The 17,780-nt window shown below is 41.1% G+C and overlaps 1 protein-coding gene across 2 annotated transcripts in view; it reads left to right on the top strand.

Moving 5' to 3' along the window:
* LOC140464622 (acyl-coenzyme A synthetase ACSM3, mitochondrial-like) overlaps window positions 1–17,780 on the top strand; it is a 53,510-nt gene that overhangs the window by 27,530 nt on the left and 8,200 nt on the right. The window contains exons 6-9 of one of the 2 annotated variants that reach the window (XM_072559933.1): window positions 665–744; window positions 2,785–2,908; window positions 11,875–11,955; window positions 14,322–14,423. In XM_072559933.1, coding sequence (XP_072416034.1) covers window positions 665–744; window positions 2,785–2,908; window positions 11,875–11,955; window positions 14,322–14,423 — 387 coding nt within the window. The remainder of the gene's footprint in view (window positions 1–664; window positions 745–2,784; window positions 2,909–11,874; window positions 11,956–14,321; window positions 14,424–17,780) is intronic. The other variant, XM_072559935.1, reaches the window with a different exon arrangement.

Genomic DNA, 17,780 nt, shown 5'->3' with positions numbered 1-17,780 from the left:
GCCACAGTCCAAAGTTGTGCAGGTTAGGTGGATTGGCCATGCTAAATTGCCCATAGTGACCAGGAATATGCAGGCTAAGTGGGTTAGCCGTGGCAAATATGGAGTTACAAGAATAGGGTAGGCAGATGGGTCTGGGTGGGATGCTCTTCAGACGGTCGGTGTGGACTTGATGGGCTGAATGGCCTGCTTCCACACTGTGGGGTTTCTGTGATTCTATGATACTAGTTGTTTCTCAAAGAGGGACTGCATTGCCAACTTTCTTTTATTTTGTTTCTATTACATTATTTACCTTATTATCCTTTCAAGACTTTGCATTTAAATGATTCATTTTTGGAATTACGTTTTAATCTGGCTGAGTGTCACTCACTCTGATTCCAACGTCCAACAGGTCTGCACTTTTGTCCATTTTTGGTGTGACTGTGAGGAATGGTGGGAACCAAGTCTTTCCAAATCAAAAAAAAGCATTTCTGGTACAGTGACAGGAAGGTTGTACTGGATATCATGTGGGTTTTTTTAAAATGTGGGAAGGTTTATTTTTCACTGTGTACTGGCAACTATGGTTATGTGTGGAATCCAGAACATTCCTGATGTTCTTTGAAGATTGCTATTTATTATTGCATTTGGCTTTGAGATGATAATTGATTGTGAAATGATCCTTTCCTAGGTTTTATCCAAGTTTCCAATAACAACCCTCTGTTGTCCGCCCACTGTATATCGTATGCTTGTACAGAATGATCTTACCAGGTAGCGTATTAAATTTCTGATCGTTCTTTGTTTCACATCCATTTTGGCAGAGCATGTATAACAACCATGCAAAAAAACACGCTGTTGTCTGCATTCATGCACAAGACTCCTTCGGACCATTCACACCTCCTTCCCAATCTGGCACAATGTCCCTTTCTCTTCACTAATTCCCACATCATCGTTAATAATATTTGTTTCCTCAGATACATACTCTCCAAATTACTGTGCCTTTTTAACACCTTTATTGCAGTTTATTCATGCATATTAGTAAAGGACTGAACAAAAACTTGAACTATGTAATCATTGCTCGCACGTTCTTTAATTCTTCATTTCAACAACAGAAATTGATTCAAACTTAGAAACCGGGAAGGGACTCATTCTAGGAGAAAGTGAGGACTGCAGATGCTGGAGATCAGAGCTGAAAATGTGTTGCTGGAAAAGCGCAGCAGGTCAGGCAGCATCCAAGGAACAGGAGAATCGACGTTTCGGGCATCAGCCTTCTTCAGGATTCCTGAAGAAGGGCTGATGCCCGAAACGTCGATTCTCCTGTTCCTTGGATGCTGCCTGACCTCCTGCGCTTTTCCAGGGATTCATTCAAAAATAATGCAATATCACTGATCTAATTTGATTCTCTTTTGTAATCTGAATTTCTATGTTCTGAATTGATTCTCTAGATATCTTACTTGAGCCACTTTCAATTTGAATGTTCCTATTTTTAAGAAATGAGAACTGTCCAGGTTTGAAATTCAAACTTCCAATAGACAATTATCTGTGTTCGGAAGCCTCAGAAATCTGAGTTAGATTTGGAGACTGGATAGAGGGTTCTAACTGACTTACCTGGATAGTTATGCAGGAAATGTTAGATGGAAAAATCACAATCCTAACTTCTGTGTAATTATACAACTGAATCCTCTGACTCTCCACTGACACCAATGCCTCAAGAAACTTGCCCACCAACCTCCCAATTCTTATCAACCAGTCCCCGATTACTTTTCCTGACTCCCACAAAATGCCCTACCCAAAATTACCCTGTCTCCTGCCCAACCCAATTCCCCCTTAACCGGGCAAACCAGCATTGACCCTTCAAATGCCCTACCCCTTGTCAAACCTCTCACCTGAACCAACCAGACTGCCCACCATTGGACTAGCACTCTTAATCTTCCAATGCCTACCCTAACCTATCCACCTCAACCTGATTTACCACCATTACCCGATTATCACCTTCCAATCTTATCTCTAATCCTGAAACCACCATCTACCACCCTACCCTTCTACCCAAATAGCACCCTTGCCCCTCACCCATTTCCACCCTTATCTCTCAGCCACCTTTAATCCTTCAACTACTCATGCTATACAATTACGATACACACTTAGGTTCTCTCCTTAGCTTCTCAGGAGGCTGTGGGACATTTAAACTCTCTAACTGTTGGAATGCAACAACTCATCCTGTAAAAAGACGGTGAGTCTTCTATGATGTCTTCTCCAAGCTGCTGTCTGTGAAGTTTCTTTTGCTTCATGCACTGTGGGATCTTCCAGTGGGCAAAAATATGGGTCAGAAGACAGGCCCAAAGGAATCACAGACGGGCAAAGTTTTGACTCAAGTCTTTAGATCAGAGTGGTGCTGGAAAAGCACAGCAGGTCAGGCAGCATCCGAGGAGCAGGAAAATCAATGTTTCAGGCAAAAGCCCTTCATCAGGAAAGGTTTTTGCCTGAAACGCCGATTTTCCTGTTCCGCGGATGCTGCCTGACCTGCTGTGCTTTTCCAGCACCACTCTGATCTAATCTTTGATGTCCAGCATCTGCAGTCCTCACTTTTGCCTAGTTAACTTTTTGACTTAAGCCAACAAGTTTCCAAAATATCAAATATAAATGTAGCTTAATCTACAATGGCCTGAATATATTTTTAACGTTCTTTAAAAAAGCAGTATTTTAACTTTGGGTTTCAATACATGGTATAATGGGAATTTCTCTCAACATACAACAAGGTCAGTGCTAAACAGTTACGGTATCATTTGTGGCTTCACTGTTTTTCAAATTTAGTTACAGGTTCAGAAGCCTCCAGCACTGTGTGACTGGTGGTGAGTCCAGCAGCCCTGAAGTAATGGCCAAATGGAAAGAAGAGACAGGCTTAGACATCTATGAAGGATATGGCCAGAGCGAGACTGTACGTGTTTTAATCCTGAGTAAGAGTTTTGTTTCCTTAAAGGAATAAAACAAACCAAACAGCTTTTTGTAATGAAGGAACATGCCCTGTAACATCGAAAAGCAATTTCTTGAACCTTAAGAAAAAGCATTGAATTAGCCAGCACGCAAAGCTTCTTTTCTCCACTCCCGACCATCTCCTTCAATCACTCCTCATCTGTTCCCTGCACCCTCACTTCCACTGAGTGTGAGAAACTTATTGATATTGGGATTGAAAGCAGCAGTCCGATGTCAACAAATTTATAGCATTCTTGCCTCTGTTCCACAATGATGTGGAGGTGCTGGTGTTGGACTGAGGCAGACAAGGTCAGAATTCACACAACACCACGGCCCAATTGAAATCACAAGCTTTCGGCGTGCTTGTCAGGTGAGGAGCAACGCTCTGAAAGCTTGTGATTTCAAATAAACCAGTTGGACTATAACCTGGTGTCATGTGACCTCTGAGAATGGAGGAGACTCACTCCTATGGTGGCTCCAGCATAGACATAGTTGGCACTCCAGCATGGAAATAATGGCGGTTACCTTGGTGCCGCAGGTCATAGAGTCATAGAGATGTACAGCATGGAAACATACCCTTCGGTCCAACCTGTCTAGGCCGACCAGCTATCTCAACCCAATCTCGTCCTACCTGCCAGCACCCAGCCCATATCCCGCCATACCCTTCCTATTCATATACCCATCCAAATGCCTCTTAAATGTTGAAATTGTATCAGCCTCCACCATATCCTCTGGCAGCTCATTCCGTACATGTACCACCCTCTGTGTGAAAACGTTGCCCCTTAGGTCTCTTTTATATCTTTCCCCTCTCACCCTAAACCTATAGCCTCTAGTTCTAGACTCCCCGACCCCAGGGAAAAGACTTTGTCTATTTATCCTATCCATGCCCCTCATAATTTTGTAAACCTCTATAAGGGTCACTCCTCAGCCTCCGACGCTCCAGGGAAAACAGCCCCAGCCTGTTCAGCCTTTCCCTGTAGCTCAGATCCTCCAACCCTGGCAACATCCTTGTAAATCTTTTCTGAACCCTTTCAAGTTTCACAACATCTTTCCGATAGGAAGGAGACCAGAATTGCACACAATATTCCAACAGTGGCCTAACCAATGTCCTGTACAGCTGCAACATGACCTCCCAACTCCTGTACTCAATACTCTGACCAATAAAGGAAAGCATACCAAACGCCTTCTTCACTATCCTATCTACCTGCTACTCCACTTTCAAGGAGCTATGAATCTGCACTCCAAGGTCTCTTTGTTCAGCAACACTCCCTACGACCTTACCATTAAGTGGTTAAGTCCTGCTAAGATTTGTTTTCCCAAAATGCAGCACCTCGCATTTATCTGAATTAAACTCCATCTGCCACTTCCCAGGCCATAGGCCCATCTGGTCCAGATCCTGTTGTAATCTGAAGTAACTCTCTTCACTGTCCACTACACCTCCAATTTTGGTGTCATCTACAAACTTACTAACTGTACCTCTTATGCTTGCATCCAAATCATTTATGTAAATGACAAAAGGGAGAGGGCTCAGCACCAATCTTTGTGGCACTCCACTGGTCACAGGCCTCCAGTATGAAAAACAACCCTCCACCACCACCCTCTGTCTTCTACCTTTGAGCCAGTTCTGTATCCAAATGACTAGCTCTGCCTGTATTCCACGAGATCTAACCTTGCTAATCGGTCTCCCATGGGGAACCTTGTCGAACGCCTTACTGAAGTCCATATAGATCACATCTACTGCTCTGCCCTCATCAATCTTCTTTGTTACTTCTTAAAAAAACTCAATCAAGTTTGTGAGACATGAGTTCCCACACACAAAGCCATGTTGATTATCCCGAATCAGTCCTTGCCTTTTCAAATACATGTACATCCTGTCCCTCAGGATTCCCTCCAACAACTTGCCCATCACTGAGGTCAGGCTCACCGGTCTATAGTTCCCTGACTTATCTTTACCGCCCTTCTTAAACAGTGGCACCACGTTTGCCAACCTCCAGTCTTCTGGCACCTCACCTGTGACTATCGATGATACAAATGTCTCAGCAAGAGGCCCAACAATCACTTCTCTAGCTTCCCACAGAGTTCTCGGGTACACCTGATCAGGTCCTGGGGATTTATTCACCTTCAACCGTTTCAAGCCATCCAGCACTTGCTCCTCTGTAATCTGGACATTTTGCAAAATGTCACCATCTATTTCCCTACAGTCTATATCTTCCATATCCTTTTCCACAGTAAATACTGATGCAAAATATTCATTTAGTATCTCCCCCATTTTCTGTAGCTCCATACAAAGGCCACCTAGCTGATCTTTGAGGCACCCTATTCTCTCCCTAGTTACCCTTTTGTCCTTAATATCTTTGTAAAAACCCTTTGGATTCTCCTTAATTGTATTTGCCAAAGCTACTCATGTCCCTGTTTTGCCCTCCTGATTTCCCGCTTAAGTATACTCCTAATTTCTTTATACTCTTCTAAGGATTCATTCTATCTATCCTGTCTATACCTGACATATGCTTCCTTCTTTTTCTTAACCAAACCCTCAATTTCTTTAGTCATCCAGCATTCCCTATACCTACCAGGTCCTTCAGAATGTTGTGGGTTCAAGCGACAGCCCAGGTTTTGAGCACAAAAAGAAATCAAGGCTGCCACTCTGGTACTGTGCTGTCAGGGACACCAGATTTCATATGAAATGTGAAACCGCCTGGCTAAGTATTATTTCAACTTGCACTCAGCAAACCTAGCAAGGAGGAAGCTACATTCCAAACATCTCTGCTCCACTGACAGCTCTGAGGAGGAAGTCAATAAACCCTCAGAGGATATATACTGATGAGTCATTCACTGGCTCCCTCCACCAGTTGATAGACCTTCACCTTTGTGGGCATTCTATTTCACTTAGACTTAGGCACATTCTAGCGAGCACATGACTAGCACCACTTCACAGTCAGTGGAGGAAGCAGTGCCTGAGGTCACTGACACTGAGTAGACTCCCAGAGATCAGGTATTTGCTCAGGCCAATACAGAAGATGTCTATGTCCTGTACTCAGCCCGAATTGAGATGGTCAACCTGCAGAGAGAGAGAGAGAGAGAGAGAGGAATATCAGGCAACACGGCCACAGGCACCTAATAGGCTAGAATGAGAATGGAGGAGTCTCACTCCTATGATGGCTCCAGCATGGATGTACTTGGCCTTCACCATGAGTGGGAATAGTGACAGCTACCTTGGAGACCTAGATCCTTCAGAATAATCAGTGCTGCTTGATATATACTCAGACCTGCCCTTATAGCCATGAGCACTCAGCATGAATGGCAAGGTGAGAGGGTTACAAGGGACCATGGCCTCAGAGAGGAAATAGGGTGGTGCCCAGTAGGCATGCAAGGGGAGAAACTATCTCCTCCCAACACTCTCCCGGACACTTCCTTTCAATACATTCCAGATGTAACTTGCCCTTCAACCTCCCACATACCTGTGACCCTAATTTCTGCAGTGGTAAGAGGGTGAGCCCACAAATGGGCAAGAGACTCTCAGTCAGCACCCAGGTGCCCAGAATGGGCCTAATGCAGAGAGAATGAGATCAGAAGGTTGTTTCAGTTTGTAATACAAGCCACTGCATTTTCCAAATCTCTTTGTGGACAGCACAGTGGCTCAGTGGTTAGCACTGCTGTCTCACAGCGCCAGATTCAATTCCTGCCCTAGGTGACTGTCTGTGTGGAGTTTGCATGTTCTCCCCACATCTGCATGGGTTTTCTCCGGGTGCTCTGGTTTCCTCCCACAATCCAAAAGATGTGCAGATCAGAAAAATCGGTCATGCTAAATTGCCTAAAGTGTTAGGTGCAGTAGTTGGGGTGGAATGGGTCTGGATGGGTTACTCTCTGGAAGGTCGGTGTGGACTGGTTGGGCTGAAGGGCCTGTTTCCATACTGTACGGTAAGTCATCTAATCAAATTTGATCCTCCAGTAAGTCAGAATCTCAGGGATTCAGCTGTGGGTGCCCTCTGCTGGCTAAAAACAAACCCAGCCAATATGTTGCTTTGTTCCTGCAGCATTGACTGACAGAAATATGCAAACCCGACTCCTTTTAAATATGGAGAAAGAATTTCAATGAATACTCTGAAGTTTAAGCTTCCTAATTAAACAGAAACAAAACACTTTCGTTGAATATCACATAAAATGCTGTTTATAAATAGTTGCCAATATGGAATCTCTGACTGGAGTATTTGATTGAAATCGTTAAATCAGAGCAGAATATTGGATCGTAAACAAGGAATTGAAATGCCTGTTTCCTGTAAGTATGGTTTCTTCTGTTGTATAGAAATGTAGGAAGTGTATTCTTCAGAGGTTACAGTATATTGGAACAACAATTAACATTTCTTATAGGAAGCAGTGAGCCATTATTGTGCGCCACCATTATGTCTAGATGCTGCAATTTAATTGGGCTTACACCTGGCATAATAGATATAATTGGACATAGTTTACCCTGGAGCAATTGACTCCCAAATGTTATAAACAAGAAGTTGGACTGGGGAACTTTCTGTTCTTTCACTAACTATCTGCTCAATGGCTGGCTCATCACTTCTGGGATTTTCCATCAGAACTAGCAGAAGACCTACATGGGAGTGTTGTACAAAATGATCTGTCATTTTGTGTAATTGCAAAGCAGGACTTGAGCATATGTCCCAGGTGCAGTGTCACTGTGGGTGTTTGTTTGAAAGGAGAGAGTGAGAGAGGAATTTAATCTTTGTAATTTAATCCTTGCCGCCATCTGGAAACCAGCAGGATACTCAGGGTTCCTCTTTTGGGGAAGGCCTACCACATTAATTGCACATCAGGCTTACAAGTGGCCAGCATTGCTTCTTTCATTGGAATAAAAGAGCGTGGTAGTGGAAATCCACAAAGCTGGTCATCAATCAGACCAGCAGATCACCATCAATGCCACCAAAAGATTGCCAAGGGATGCCAGGCCTGAGGCAAATTAGGTTGCCAACAGGTGTTTAGGATGGGTTCAGCATAGTAGGAAGATCAGAGTCAAGGGCTTTCAGATGTCTCCCCACTTTCTCATTGCTCAGTCTTTCAGTCAGGCACTCAGTGGTGTCTTTAAACAAGGGACCCCAATCTGGGGACCCAAACATGACAGCGTTTATTTTTTGGTCTTCCCTCATGGTAACCTCCTCACCAACTGTTAGTTGAATACCTACAGTGGCAGGCTGAAAGCCCAACTACCAGCTTTCCCACCCTTGGTTTACTCAGGCAGAAGTGGCTATATCTGCACACTACACCTTCTGCTCCAATCTGGGTGAGCTGCCAAACTCATCAAGAGGGCATTCTATTCCACTGCCCCCAAAGGGTGCTGCCCCCAATTTCTACTCCTGTGTTTAATTATTTGAAAACTCTTGATTTCTGTGACAGATGTAAAAGGGCTCGACTGAGCTAAACTGAAACACTGTCCACTCTGAAATCTAACAGAACTGCTGAGAGGAGCACTGCACAGTTTAAGACATTCGAGCTGACAGCTGTTGAAATCAGGTTCAGTCTCTTGCTAGGGACACATGTTTTAATAATTCTTGTTAGTCATAGATTTTTAAAAATTCTTTCATGGGATGTGGGTGTCATTGCGTAGGTCTGCATTTATTGCCCATCCCTGACTGCCTGGGGACAGTTAAGAGTCACTACATCGCCAAGAGTCACATAGAGGCCAGACCAGGTAAGGATGGCTGATTTCCTTCCCTGAAGTACACTAGTATTAAGAGTGGACGTAACCTGTAGATAGTTGTTGAGGTGTAATAAATTGCAGCTTGTTATCTAAGACATGGGCTTCTTCTCTTATCCATGATTTATCTTTCCCCATAGACCACTAGAAAGCCCCTATCTAACATTGGAATAAGGATTAGTAGCAATACTCTTCCTCCCAACTACAGGTGGTTGATACCAAGGACTTCTCATTGTGATTATAACAATCTTCAACTGCCCAGAGGTGACTGGTCATGTTATACTGCAGCAAATGCTAATGTTCCACATAATTTGCTCTTCTCCTGAAACTGACTTTTCAATACTGCTATAATTATTTAAATAAGGGGTATAGATAAGGTGAATGCAGGTGTCTTTTCCCTAGTGTGGAGGATTTCAAGACTAGGAGGGCATATTTTTAAGGTGAGAGGAGAAAGATTTTAAAAAGCCACGGGGGCAATTGTTTTACATAGAGACTGGTTCATGTGTGGAATGAACTTCCATAGGAAGTCATGGATGTGGGTTTGGTTACAGCGTTTAAGAGACATTTTAGATAAGTATAAAAATAAGAAATGTGGCAAATGTGTGCTAAATGCAGGCAGGCGGGACTAATTTAGTTTGGGATTATGGTCAGCATGGACTGGTTGGATCGAAGGGTCTATTCCTATGCTGTATAGTTCTATGACTCTATAAGCCTGAACCCAGGAAATTGGCCAATCGGAGCTCCCAACTGTTAATGTTCTGCTGACTGCTTTCTTTGAAGAAAATTGTCCCTTTGCTATTTAAGAGGACAATATTTGTGACACGACTAGGGCATTTATTTCTCAGCTATGACTGATATATAACCTGTTCTATGGCAGTTGTTTCAGTGTAAGTGCAATACGCTTTCAACTTGTACACCACTACTTTATATTTCTTTGTTCAGAATTGTTTCACCTGCATTATATTCCTGAAATTATCTGGTTTCCCGTAATAACTCAAGTTACACCAATGTTTGGAAATGTGTTTGTGCATTTAAAACATACCCCAAGTCCATTTAATTCAGTGTTGGTTTGCTCAGCCCTCCCATTTATGATGCTAACAGCTGGTTCATTAAGATTAAATAGAGCTATGCAAATCAACACTGTAGTAGTGGAATTTTAAACAGAACTCAGAATGTAGTTATTTATGATGAAAATGTCCAGAAAATGATATATTTGAAAGTGATTAACAACTGTGCTATAAATTGGACACAAATGTTCTTGAAAGCTTAAGCATAATGACAGAACTTACTGCCAATGGTGGCTGATGGGATGTTACAGTCATTCAATGATTTCAGCCACATACTTCTGTTTATTTTAAGGAAGTTAGAAAGCTGTGTAGGTAGTGCCAACATTTTTGCTCTCTACTTCAAATCTGAATTTTCTTAATTCAAATGAACCACAATATTATTTCTATTTATTGACAAAATTATGTTGTTTTCATTCAATTATTTATTGTGCTCAAAATGTCGGGATTGATAGAAGCAGACTGTAACAGAAAGATGGAGAAATGTTATCACCTTTTGAAGTGAAATGCATTTTATAATCTCCTCATCCATTTCTGCTGCTTGTAAGCCAACAATAGTTGCCTGGCTGTCAGATCAAAAGTTCTGTGTTATCAGTATTATTTACATTAGAATTACTCGAAGAATGCAAATATAGCAATAATATCTCAGCAGATTTCAGAAGCCTTGCAACATGATTTGCAAATTGTAGACTGTGGAATAACATGCTGCAATATATTATACTACACAACAATACAGGTACGCATTACTTTTCTATTCATGGGCATCACTGGTTGGGCTAGCATTTATTGCAGTTTACTTTGCAGTCAAAGGAAGTAATATAGGCGAATTCCCCTGTTTTGTCTGTGAATGAAATTAGATCCTCGAGTGCAGAATGTATGTATATTTATTAAGGTAATCTTTGTCAACGTGTTATTTATTTATTCCCTTGTGGGTATGGGTGTAATTGGCTGAGCTAACCTTTATGGCCTGTTCCCAGTTGCCCTTGAGAAGGTGCTGGTGAGCTGTCTTTTTGAACCACTGCAGTCCATATGCTGTAAGTAAACCTACAATGTTGTTAGGGAGGGAATTCCAGAATTTTGACCAGCGACAGTGAAGGAATGGCAATAAATTTCCAAGACAAGGTGGTGAGTGGCTTTTAGAGGGGAACTTACACATGTGGTGGTGTTTCCGTATATCTGCAGGCTGTGTCCTTCAAGGTTGTAGTGGTTATGTTTGGAAGGTGCTGTCTGAGGATCTTTGGTGAATTTCTGCAGAGCATCTGGCAGATGGTACACACTGCTGTCACTGAGCATCAGCAGTGAAGAGAGTGGATATTTGTGGATGTAGTGCCAATCAACTGGGCTGCTTTGACCTGGATGGTGTCAAGCTTCTTGCATGTTGTTGGAGCTGCACACATTCAGACAAGTAGAGAGTATTCAATCACACTCCTGACTTGTGTCTTCTAGATAGTGGACAGGCTTTGCATCATCAGGAGGTCTGTTATCCATGGCAGTATTCCTAGCCTTCAAACTGCTCTTGTAGCCAAGTATTTATATGGCCAGTACAGTTCAGATTCTGATCAATGCTAGTCCTTTGGGTGTTGATAGTGAGGGATTCAGTGATGGTAATGATCTTGACTATCAAAGGGCGATGGTTAATTGTCTTTTCTTGGAGATGGTCAGTCCCTGGCATTTGTATGGCGTCAGTGTTATTTTGTTTCCTACAGGAATAGAGGCCAACTCCCATTTTTTTCTGTGAACGAAATTAGTCCCTTTGGAGGACAGAATATACATAAACCAACATAATCTCTGTCAAAGTGTTATTTATTAATGCTGAAAAATGGGCCACGTCTGCATATTTTGTGTAATGTTCATTCCCAGGGCAGCTGATTTTTTTTTCACACTAACATTTGCTATCGTTTGAGTAAGGTGAACAGTTTAGAATCAATTTGTGGTTGTTGTATTCTGTGGATCTGAGTACAGTCAACCACAGCACAGACAAAGCCATGTGCAGTTACAGATCTGCTGATGTTTATCCAGTTTTATGAGATCTATGGCCAGCAATCCTCCACTGACAACTGCGGTTATATTCTTTAGCAATGATTAACTAAAATTAATCTGGGACATACTTTATCCTGCTTTGGACTGTTAAATGCAGATTATAACAGTTTTTGCTTTGCTTTCGTACAGGTTTTGCTCTGTGCAACATTCAAAGGCATGAAAATTAAACTTGGTTCAATGGGGAAGCCAGCTCCTGAAATTAACGTGCAAGTAAGTTCTAACGATCCGTTCCCTTTCAATAGCCATTAAAGATCCAAATCCTGAGCTGCAGTGTTTTAGTTTCAATCTTTTCTCCCGTCAATTGCTCATTGTGTTTCTGAAATTACAGCCAGAAATGATAGCATATTACTCCAAAAAAAAAGCAATTCTTATTATGAATTAAGATTGTGCATTCCATATCCTCGTGGATCTTCTGGTTCTTATGCCAATTGTCTTAATGCTGTACACTGCAGTGACTGACCTTTCTTTGATTGAAGCTACCAGTTTGAAAGGCTACGCCTCTTCCAATCTTGAAAAGAGCTTTCATTAATATGTCAGTGCTTGAAGAAATCTCCAGAGCATCCCAGAATACATTACAAACAACAAGTTACTTTTTGTGGTAATTCACTGTGGTTCCTCACTCTTCTGTAACAAAACAGGAAAATATATGGGCAGTAAAGTGCCTTAAACACAACAGTCAAGGGACCAATTCTTATGTTTTGTTGGTCTTGGGAGATGTTAACTGCAGCATCTCCTCTGCACTTTTCCAACTACTGCAGCACATCTTCGCTGTACTGAAGTACCAGCCTGGATAATGTACTTAAATCCACTACTTTCTAATTCCGAGGTGAGGCTAATACCCATGAGCCAAGTTGACAAGAATAAACTAAGTTTTAAATGCATTGAGAAAATCTGTAGGGTTGGTTTCACTAATGTCTGCCTGGTGGAAATGAAATAGATATTTTCCCATCAGAATGTACCTCAGATGTACATGACAGGGACCTCTCAATTTAGACATACCCTTGTGTAACACGGAAATGCCACAGTTCAATCACGCCATCAGTGCTGCAACATCAGTATAATTTGAAATCAAAGGATTCTAACATGGTACCAAGCCTTCCAGAAGAACCTGGTAGGCTACAGCAATATGGCAAGACACCACAGTTTATATGTGCTGCAAGTTTCTAACGTATTAGCATTTGGGAATTTCGATTCTAAAGTACAGGTCTTTGGCTTTGGAGGGGACTGGTTCTTTTTACAAGGTCAGAAAGTTGTTTTATTTTAATAGCGAGTTCAAAACAGTCTTTCCAAAAAAACCACGTGACTTAAGTTAAATATCTGAGCCAGCTGCGGAGTTATTTGTTGAAGTGTTTCAAAAGCTAAATTTCGTTGATACCAAAGAAACAGTTGGCCAGGGCCAACAATCAGGTTTCAATTGAGAAGGCAAAGTTCCTCCCAGCAGAAGGGCAGTTTAGTTTGTGGCAGGCTTCAGCCTATCAGAGGTGAAAAGTCATCTTAAACTACATTAGTAGTTCAAGTAGACAGGGCGTTGCGGTTAGGAAAAGTCAGTGAGGTGATTAATATCTGTTCATTTTGGGGAGAGACAGTAATGGAGAGAAACAAATTTGGTAAAGGTGCAGGAAGACATTTGCAACTTTGTCACTGGGCTGAGAAATTAAACACTGAGATGCATATCTGTAAAGAATAGTATTGAGAATTTTTCTTTTATTAATTCATGGAATGAGGGCATCACTGGCGAAGCCAGCATTTTTGTCTATCCCTAATTGACTAGAGGGCAGTTTAAGAGTCAGCCATATTGCTATGGGTCTTGGAGTCACATGTAGACTAGATCAGGAGTTTCCTGGTTTCCTTCCCTAAAGGGCATTTGTAACCAGATGTTTTTTTCTCCAAACAATCAACAATTGTCATTAGTTTGTGGCAGGCTTCAGCCTATCAGAGGTGTAAAGTCATCTTAAACAGTCACAGTCGTCAATAGATTTGTAATTTAATTTCTTTAAAAAATTGAATTCAAATTCCACCACCTGCTTTGGCAGGATTTGGACTTGGGATCCCAGTACGTTAGCTAGGTCTCTGGATTAATAGTCAAGTGATAATATGACTAGGCCATTGCCTTCTCTACATTGAAAAGCTGAAAATAGTTGAACTGTTCTTTTTGTTGTTTCAGATAAGCTGCTTTTCAAATTGCCATTTATGTAGCTTTGCTTTTCTTTGTCTAAGAACTTCATGTTCTTTTGTTCGAAGTACATTTGAAGCCTCATATGAATATATTCTGTGACTGAACATCATGGCCACCAAATTACAAAAAATACAACTTATGGTCTATCAAGTCATGTTTCAGTCTGGGAACTGACTCATCTGGTATCCATTTTCTAGATCATAACACTCTTTACAATTTTTTTTGTGAACATTCCTTCAGAATGTGGCACAACATAGACAGTGTATGTGGTAAATGCTACACTTGATACTAAATTTGAGCTAGAAAGCACTTCTACTGGGCAGTCAACCTAATTGTATTTTTTTGAAGTGGTTGTTTATGCTGCTATTTGCACATTTTATAATTGTTATTCTTGTTTCAGATTATTGATGAGAATCACAATGTGGTTCCTCCTGGAGTGGAAGGTCAAATCGCTGTTCAAATGAAGCCCGTTAGACCTTTTGGCCTCTTTTCTGGATACATTGTACAGTAACCATCTTTTTATTACATAACTGAAAGCTGTAATTATTTCATGTAATGTACTTTGTGCTTATTGATGAATATGACATTTTTTGATTTCGTGAAGCTAGTTAATTAGCGGTGAGTGATGTAGTGAAATTGTAGAAAAATTTACTCAACCCTTTTGACCTCTCAAATCTACAAAATGGATGTGTTCTTCATATCCTTGGCAAATCTCAATATAAGAACTTAATTTTCTGGACCAAAGCAAATATTTTCTTGGTGTACATTTAATCCACGTCAGGTTTTGAGATGACCTTTGGCACCAACCAAAAGATGGTTAAAAACCATTCACTAGCTCTCAATCTATTGATTCAGTTCTTCCTTGTAGTGGGCTGGATATTGAACAGGGGAAGATCAATGTTGACATTTTGTCAGCGCAGAACTGAGAGATACTTATCAAATATATGTAAGAAATGGAACACTGCCCATATAAAGTGGAGCAAACGCTCCAGAGATGTTTCAGGTTTTGAGCATTTGCCATTTCAATAAACTCTTCAGAACATATGTAGGGTGGCTATCAAAGCAAATGCATTCACCAGGTTGGGGGGGGGTAGGGTAATCTATTATCAACAATATTTTTTAATATAAAAGCATGCATTGCATAGTCACTTCTCAATCACATACATTAACTGGGATGGTTCGTTCAAATCTCTTTGTTACATTTCCCCTTTTCTCTTAGCAAGCCTCTTCAAGACATCTCTCCACGGATTTCTCCCCATAGTAGCACCGAACCCACACCCCACCCACCCCCCCCCACCATACAAACATTGAACCTGCAGATTTTTCTGACATTTCTTTCCCATCACTTCCATCTTAACCCTTTCTCTAATCTGTTCTCTTGGCCCATTTCTATGAAGCAATAGACAACATAAACTTCTATACATGAGTCTATGCTAGTTGACATTGTCAAAGGTTCCTTGAAACAAGAAGTATGTCCTCCTTCCACCCTGCAGGCGCTATTTTACCACCAGTATTTTTTAGAACCCTCGGAAAAGCATCAAGTCTGATAAATTTGTCAGCTTTTTTTTATTCACTTATGGGAGTTGGGCATCATAGGCTGGGCCAGCATTTCTTGCCCCTCCCTAGATGTCCTTGAGAAGGTGATAGTGAGCTGCCTTCTTGAACCATTGCAGTCCATTTGCTGTAGGTTGACTCACAATGCTCTTAGAGAAGGAATTCCAGAATTTTAACCCAGCGACAGTGAAGGAATGGAGATATATTTCCAAGTCAGGATGGTGACTGGCTTTGGGGAGGGGTGATCTTGCAGGTGGTGATGTTCCCGTTTGCCCCACTATTTTCTCAGTTAATTTTTTTAAAAGGTAAATCCACCATGAACTTCCCCTTAATTTATTTTTAGGCTCCTTGAACCACTGACATCCCAGCTCTGGTCCAAATAGCACATAGAGAACAATTGCCATGAGGTTGCCCTAATGGGCTTTAAAACCAATAATTGGTACTAAACCAGGAGCTCAAACTCTTTTTGGCAACTGTCTTGAAAGAAACAAAATGGAACACAAGGGAAATGTGAAAAAAAATGTAAAATTACTCAAGTAACTTACTATTTAAATATTTTTTTAATTAAATAAATGAATTTAAAGCATGTTTAACATCATAGAAGACGATTTTGAAGTGAAAAGTTCCTGCAACTGCTAAAACCCTGACTGGAAGTGAAAGGCATTCTTATCTAGGATCCTTTGCTTTACTTTTGCAGAATTATTTTGACTACAGATAAGTATGAGGCACTGACAAAGTATCTGCCCCAATAACATGCATTGTAGGATTGAATATGTTTTCTTACACAATTGAGAATCAGGATTATAGGCAAGAATCCAAAAAGGGAATATTCCTCTCTCTTTTGTTTTTAGAACTCATTCAGGCTATTTGATTGATGGAAAAGTCTTTCAAAATGTGTTAAGAATATCTCAGGAATCTGTATCACAGGGAATCTTCACTGGCAGTACCACACAGCAGGACCTTTCAGATCTGAAATCTTTCCTTGAGATATAAGATTCCATTTATAGAGACATCTTTCTGTGATTACTTAAAAGCTGTTTTGAGCTATTTTAAAAAGGATTCCTTGGATCCAAACTAAGAGTTTATCAGACGTTTGAAAACTTGATTGGGAAAATTATAACCATTTTCCAGACATGAATCACGGTGCCCAAGAGACATAAAGTAACATAAGGCCAACTCTTCTATTTTATTGACTATTTACTTCTGAGTCCCTAGGTGGGTTTTACTGTGAGAACTATGGAGTTCTCTCACCATATCTTTCCAAATCTGCCTCAGTAACTACCTACCCCATTCCCATGGTATCCTTTACAAAGCTTTCTGGTCCCAATTTTCCACACGCATTCTCGGAGCAATTCACCACTCAGTGACTATCCATTGAAAGGCCAGCATTTTTTGTGATCATGCCATTTTTGAAAGGGCACTGTGCCTTTCATTGTCTAGTAGGGGAACACAACATACACACAAGAAATTGAACAAGTACAAACTTGAGCTTTTATCATAGAAAGCAAACAGACACACAAACAAAAACAAAAACAAAAAAGAGGCTGAAGCTTGCCCCAACATCATGACCAATGAGCATTTAACAATTCACAATTATCTGCTGCACCCAGCTGTTACCTGATGGAAACAGTTTCAGTGAGGTTCTGTCTTGTAGTTGCACCCAAGGAAACGGAGTTGTGTCCTTGTCAATGACAGCTTCCATTTCCTCAAAAATAGTTCTTGTTCCCCTCGCTCATAGACTCAGACGTACAGCTCAGAAACAGACTCTTTGGTCCAACTCATCCAAACTGACCAGATATCCTAAATAAATCTAGTCCCATTTGCCAGCATTTAGTCCACATCACTCTAAAACCTTCCTATTCATATACATATCCAGATGCCTTTTCAGCAATGTAATTGTACCAGACTCTGGCAGCTCATTGCATACACGCACCACTATCTACATAAAAAAGTTGCCCCTTTTTACCAGCTCCCTCCAACATGGTATACAGAAGAATCTAAACTGCTGCTTGGGATGGTCAGATTAGAGACTGCCTAACAGCTTGAATGAATTCAATTTTTAAGATTGCTGGAATGCAAACCACATCTGCTGGTACACTTTTATTAATTTTAAAACTTTCTTCACCAAACTACAAACAATAATCCTACCCCATTGCATCCTGTGGCAAGAACTCCAATTGAGTTTTAACATTGCCTTTAAAATCTATGATACATCCAAAATACTTCTGGGCCCAACTCTTTGGGCAAAGGTGAACTCATGTGTTATCTCCATCATTTGAATAAACGGAGCCTATGCACAAAGGCA

Source organism: Chiloscyllium punctatum, chromosome 40, assembly GCF_047496795.1.
Source record: "Chiloscyllium punctatum isolate Juve2018m chromosome 40, sChiPun1.3, whole genome shotgun sequence".
Lineage (NCBI taxonomy): Eukaryota > Metazoa > Chordata > Chondrichthyes > Orectolobiformes > Hemiscylliidae > Chiloscyllium > Chiloscyllium punctatum.
Note: the sequence above shows the minus strand (reverse complement) of the source record. Positions and strands in the feature narration are given on the sequence as shown.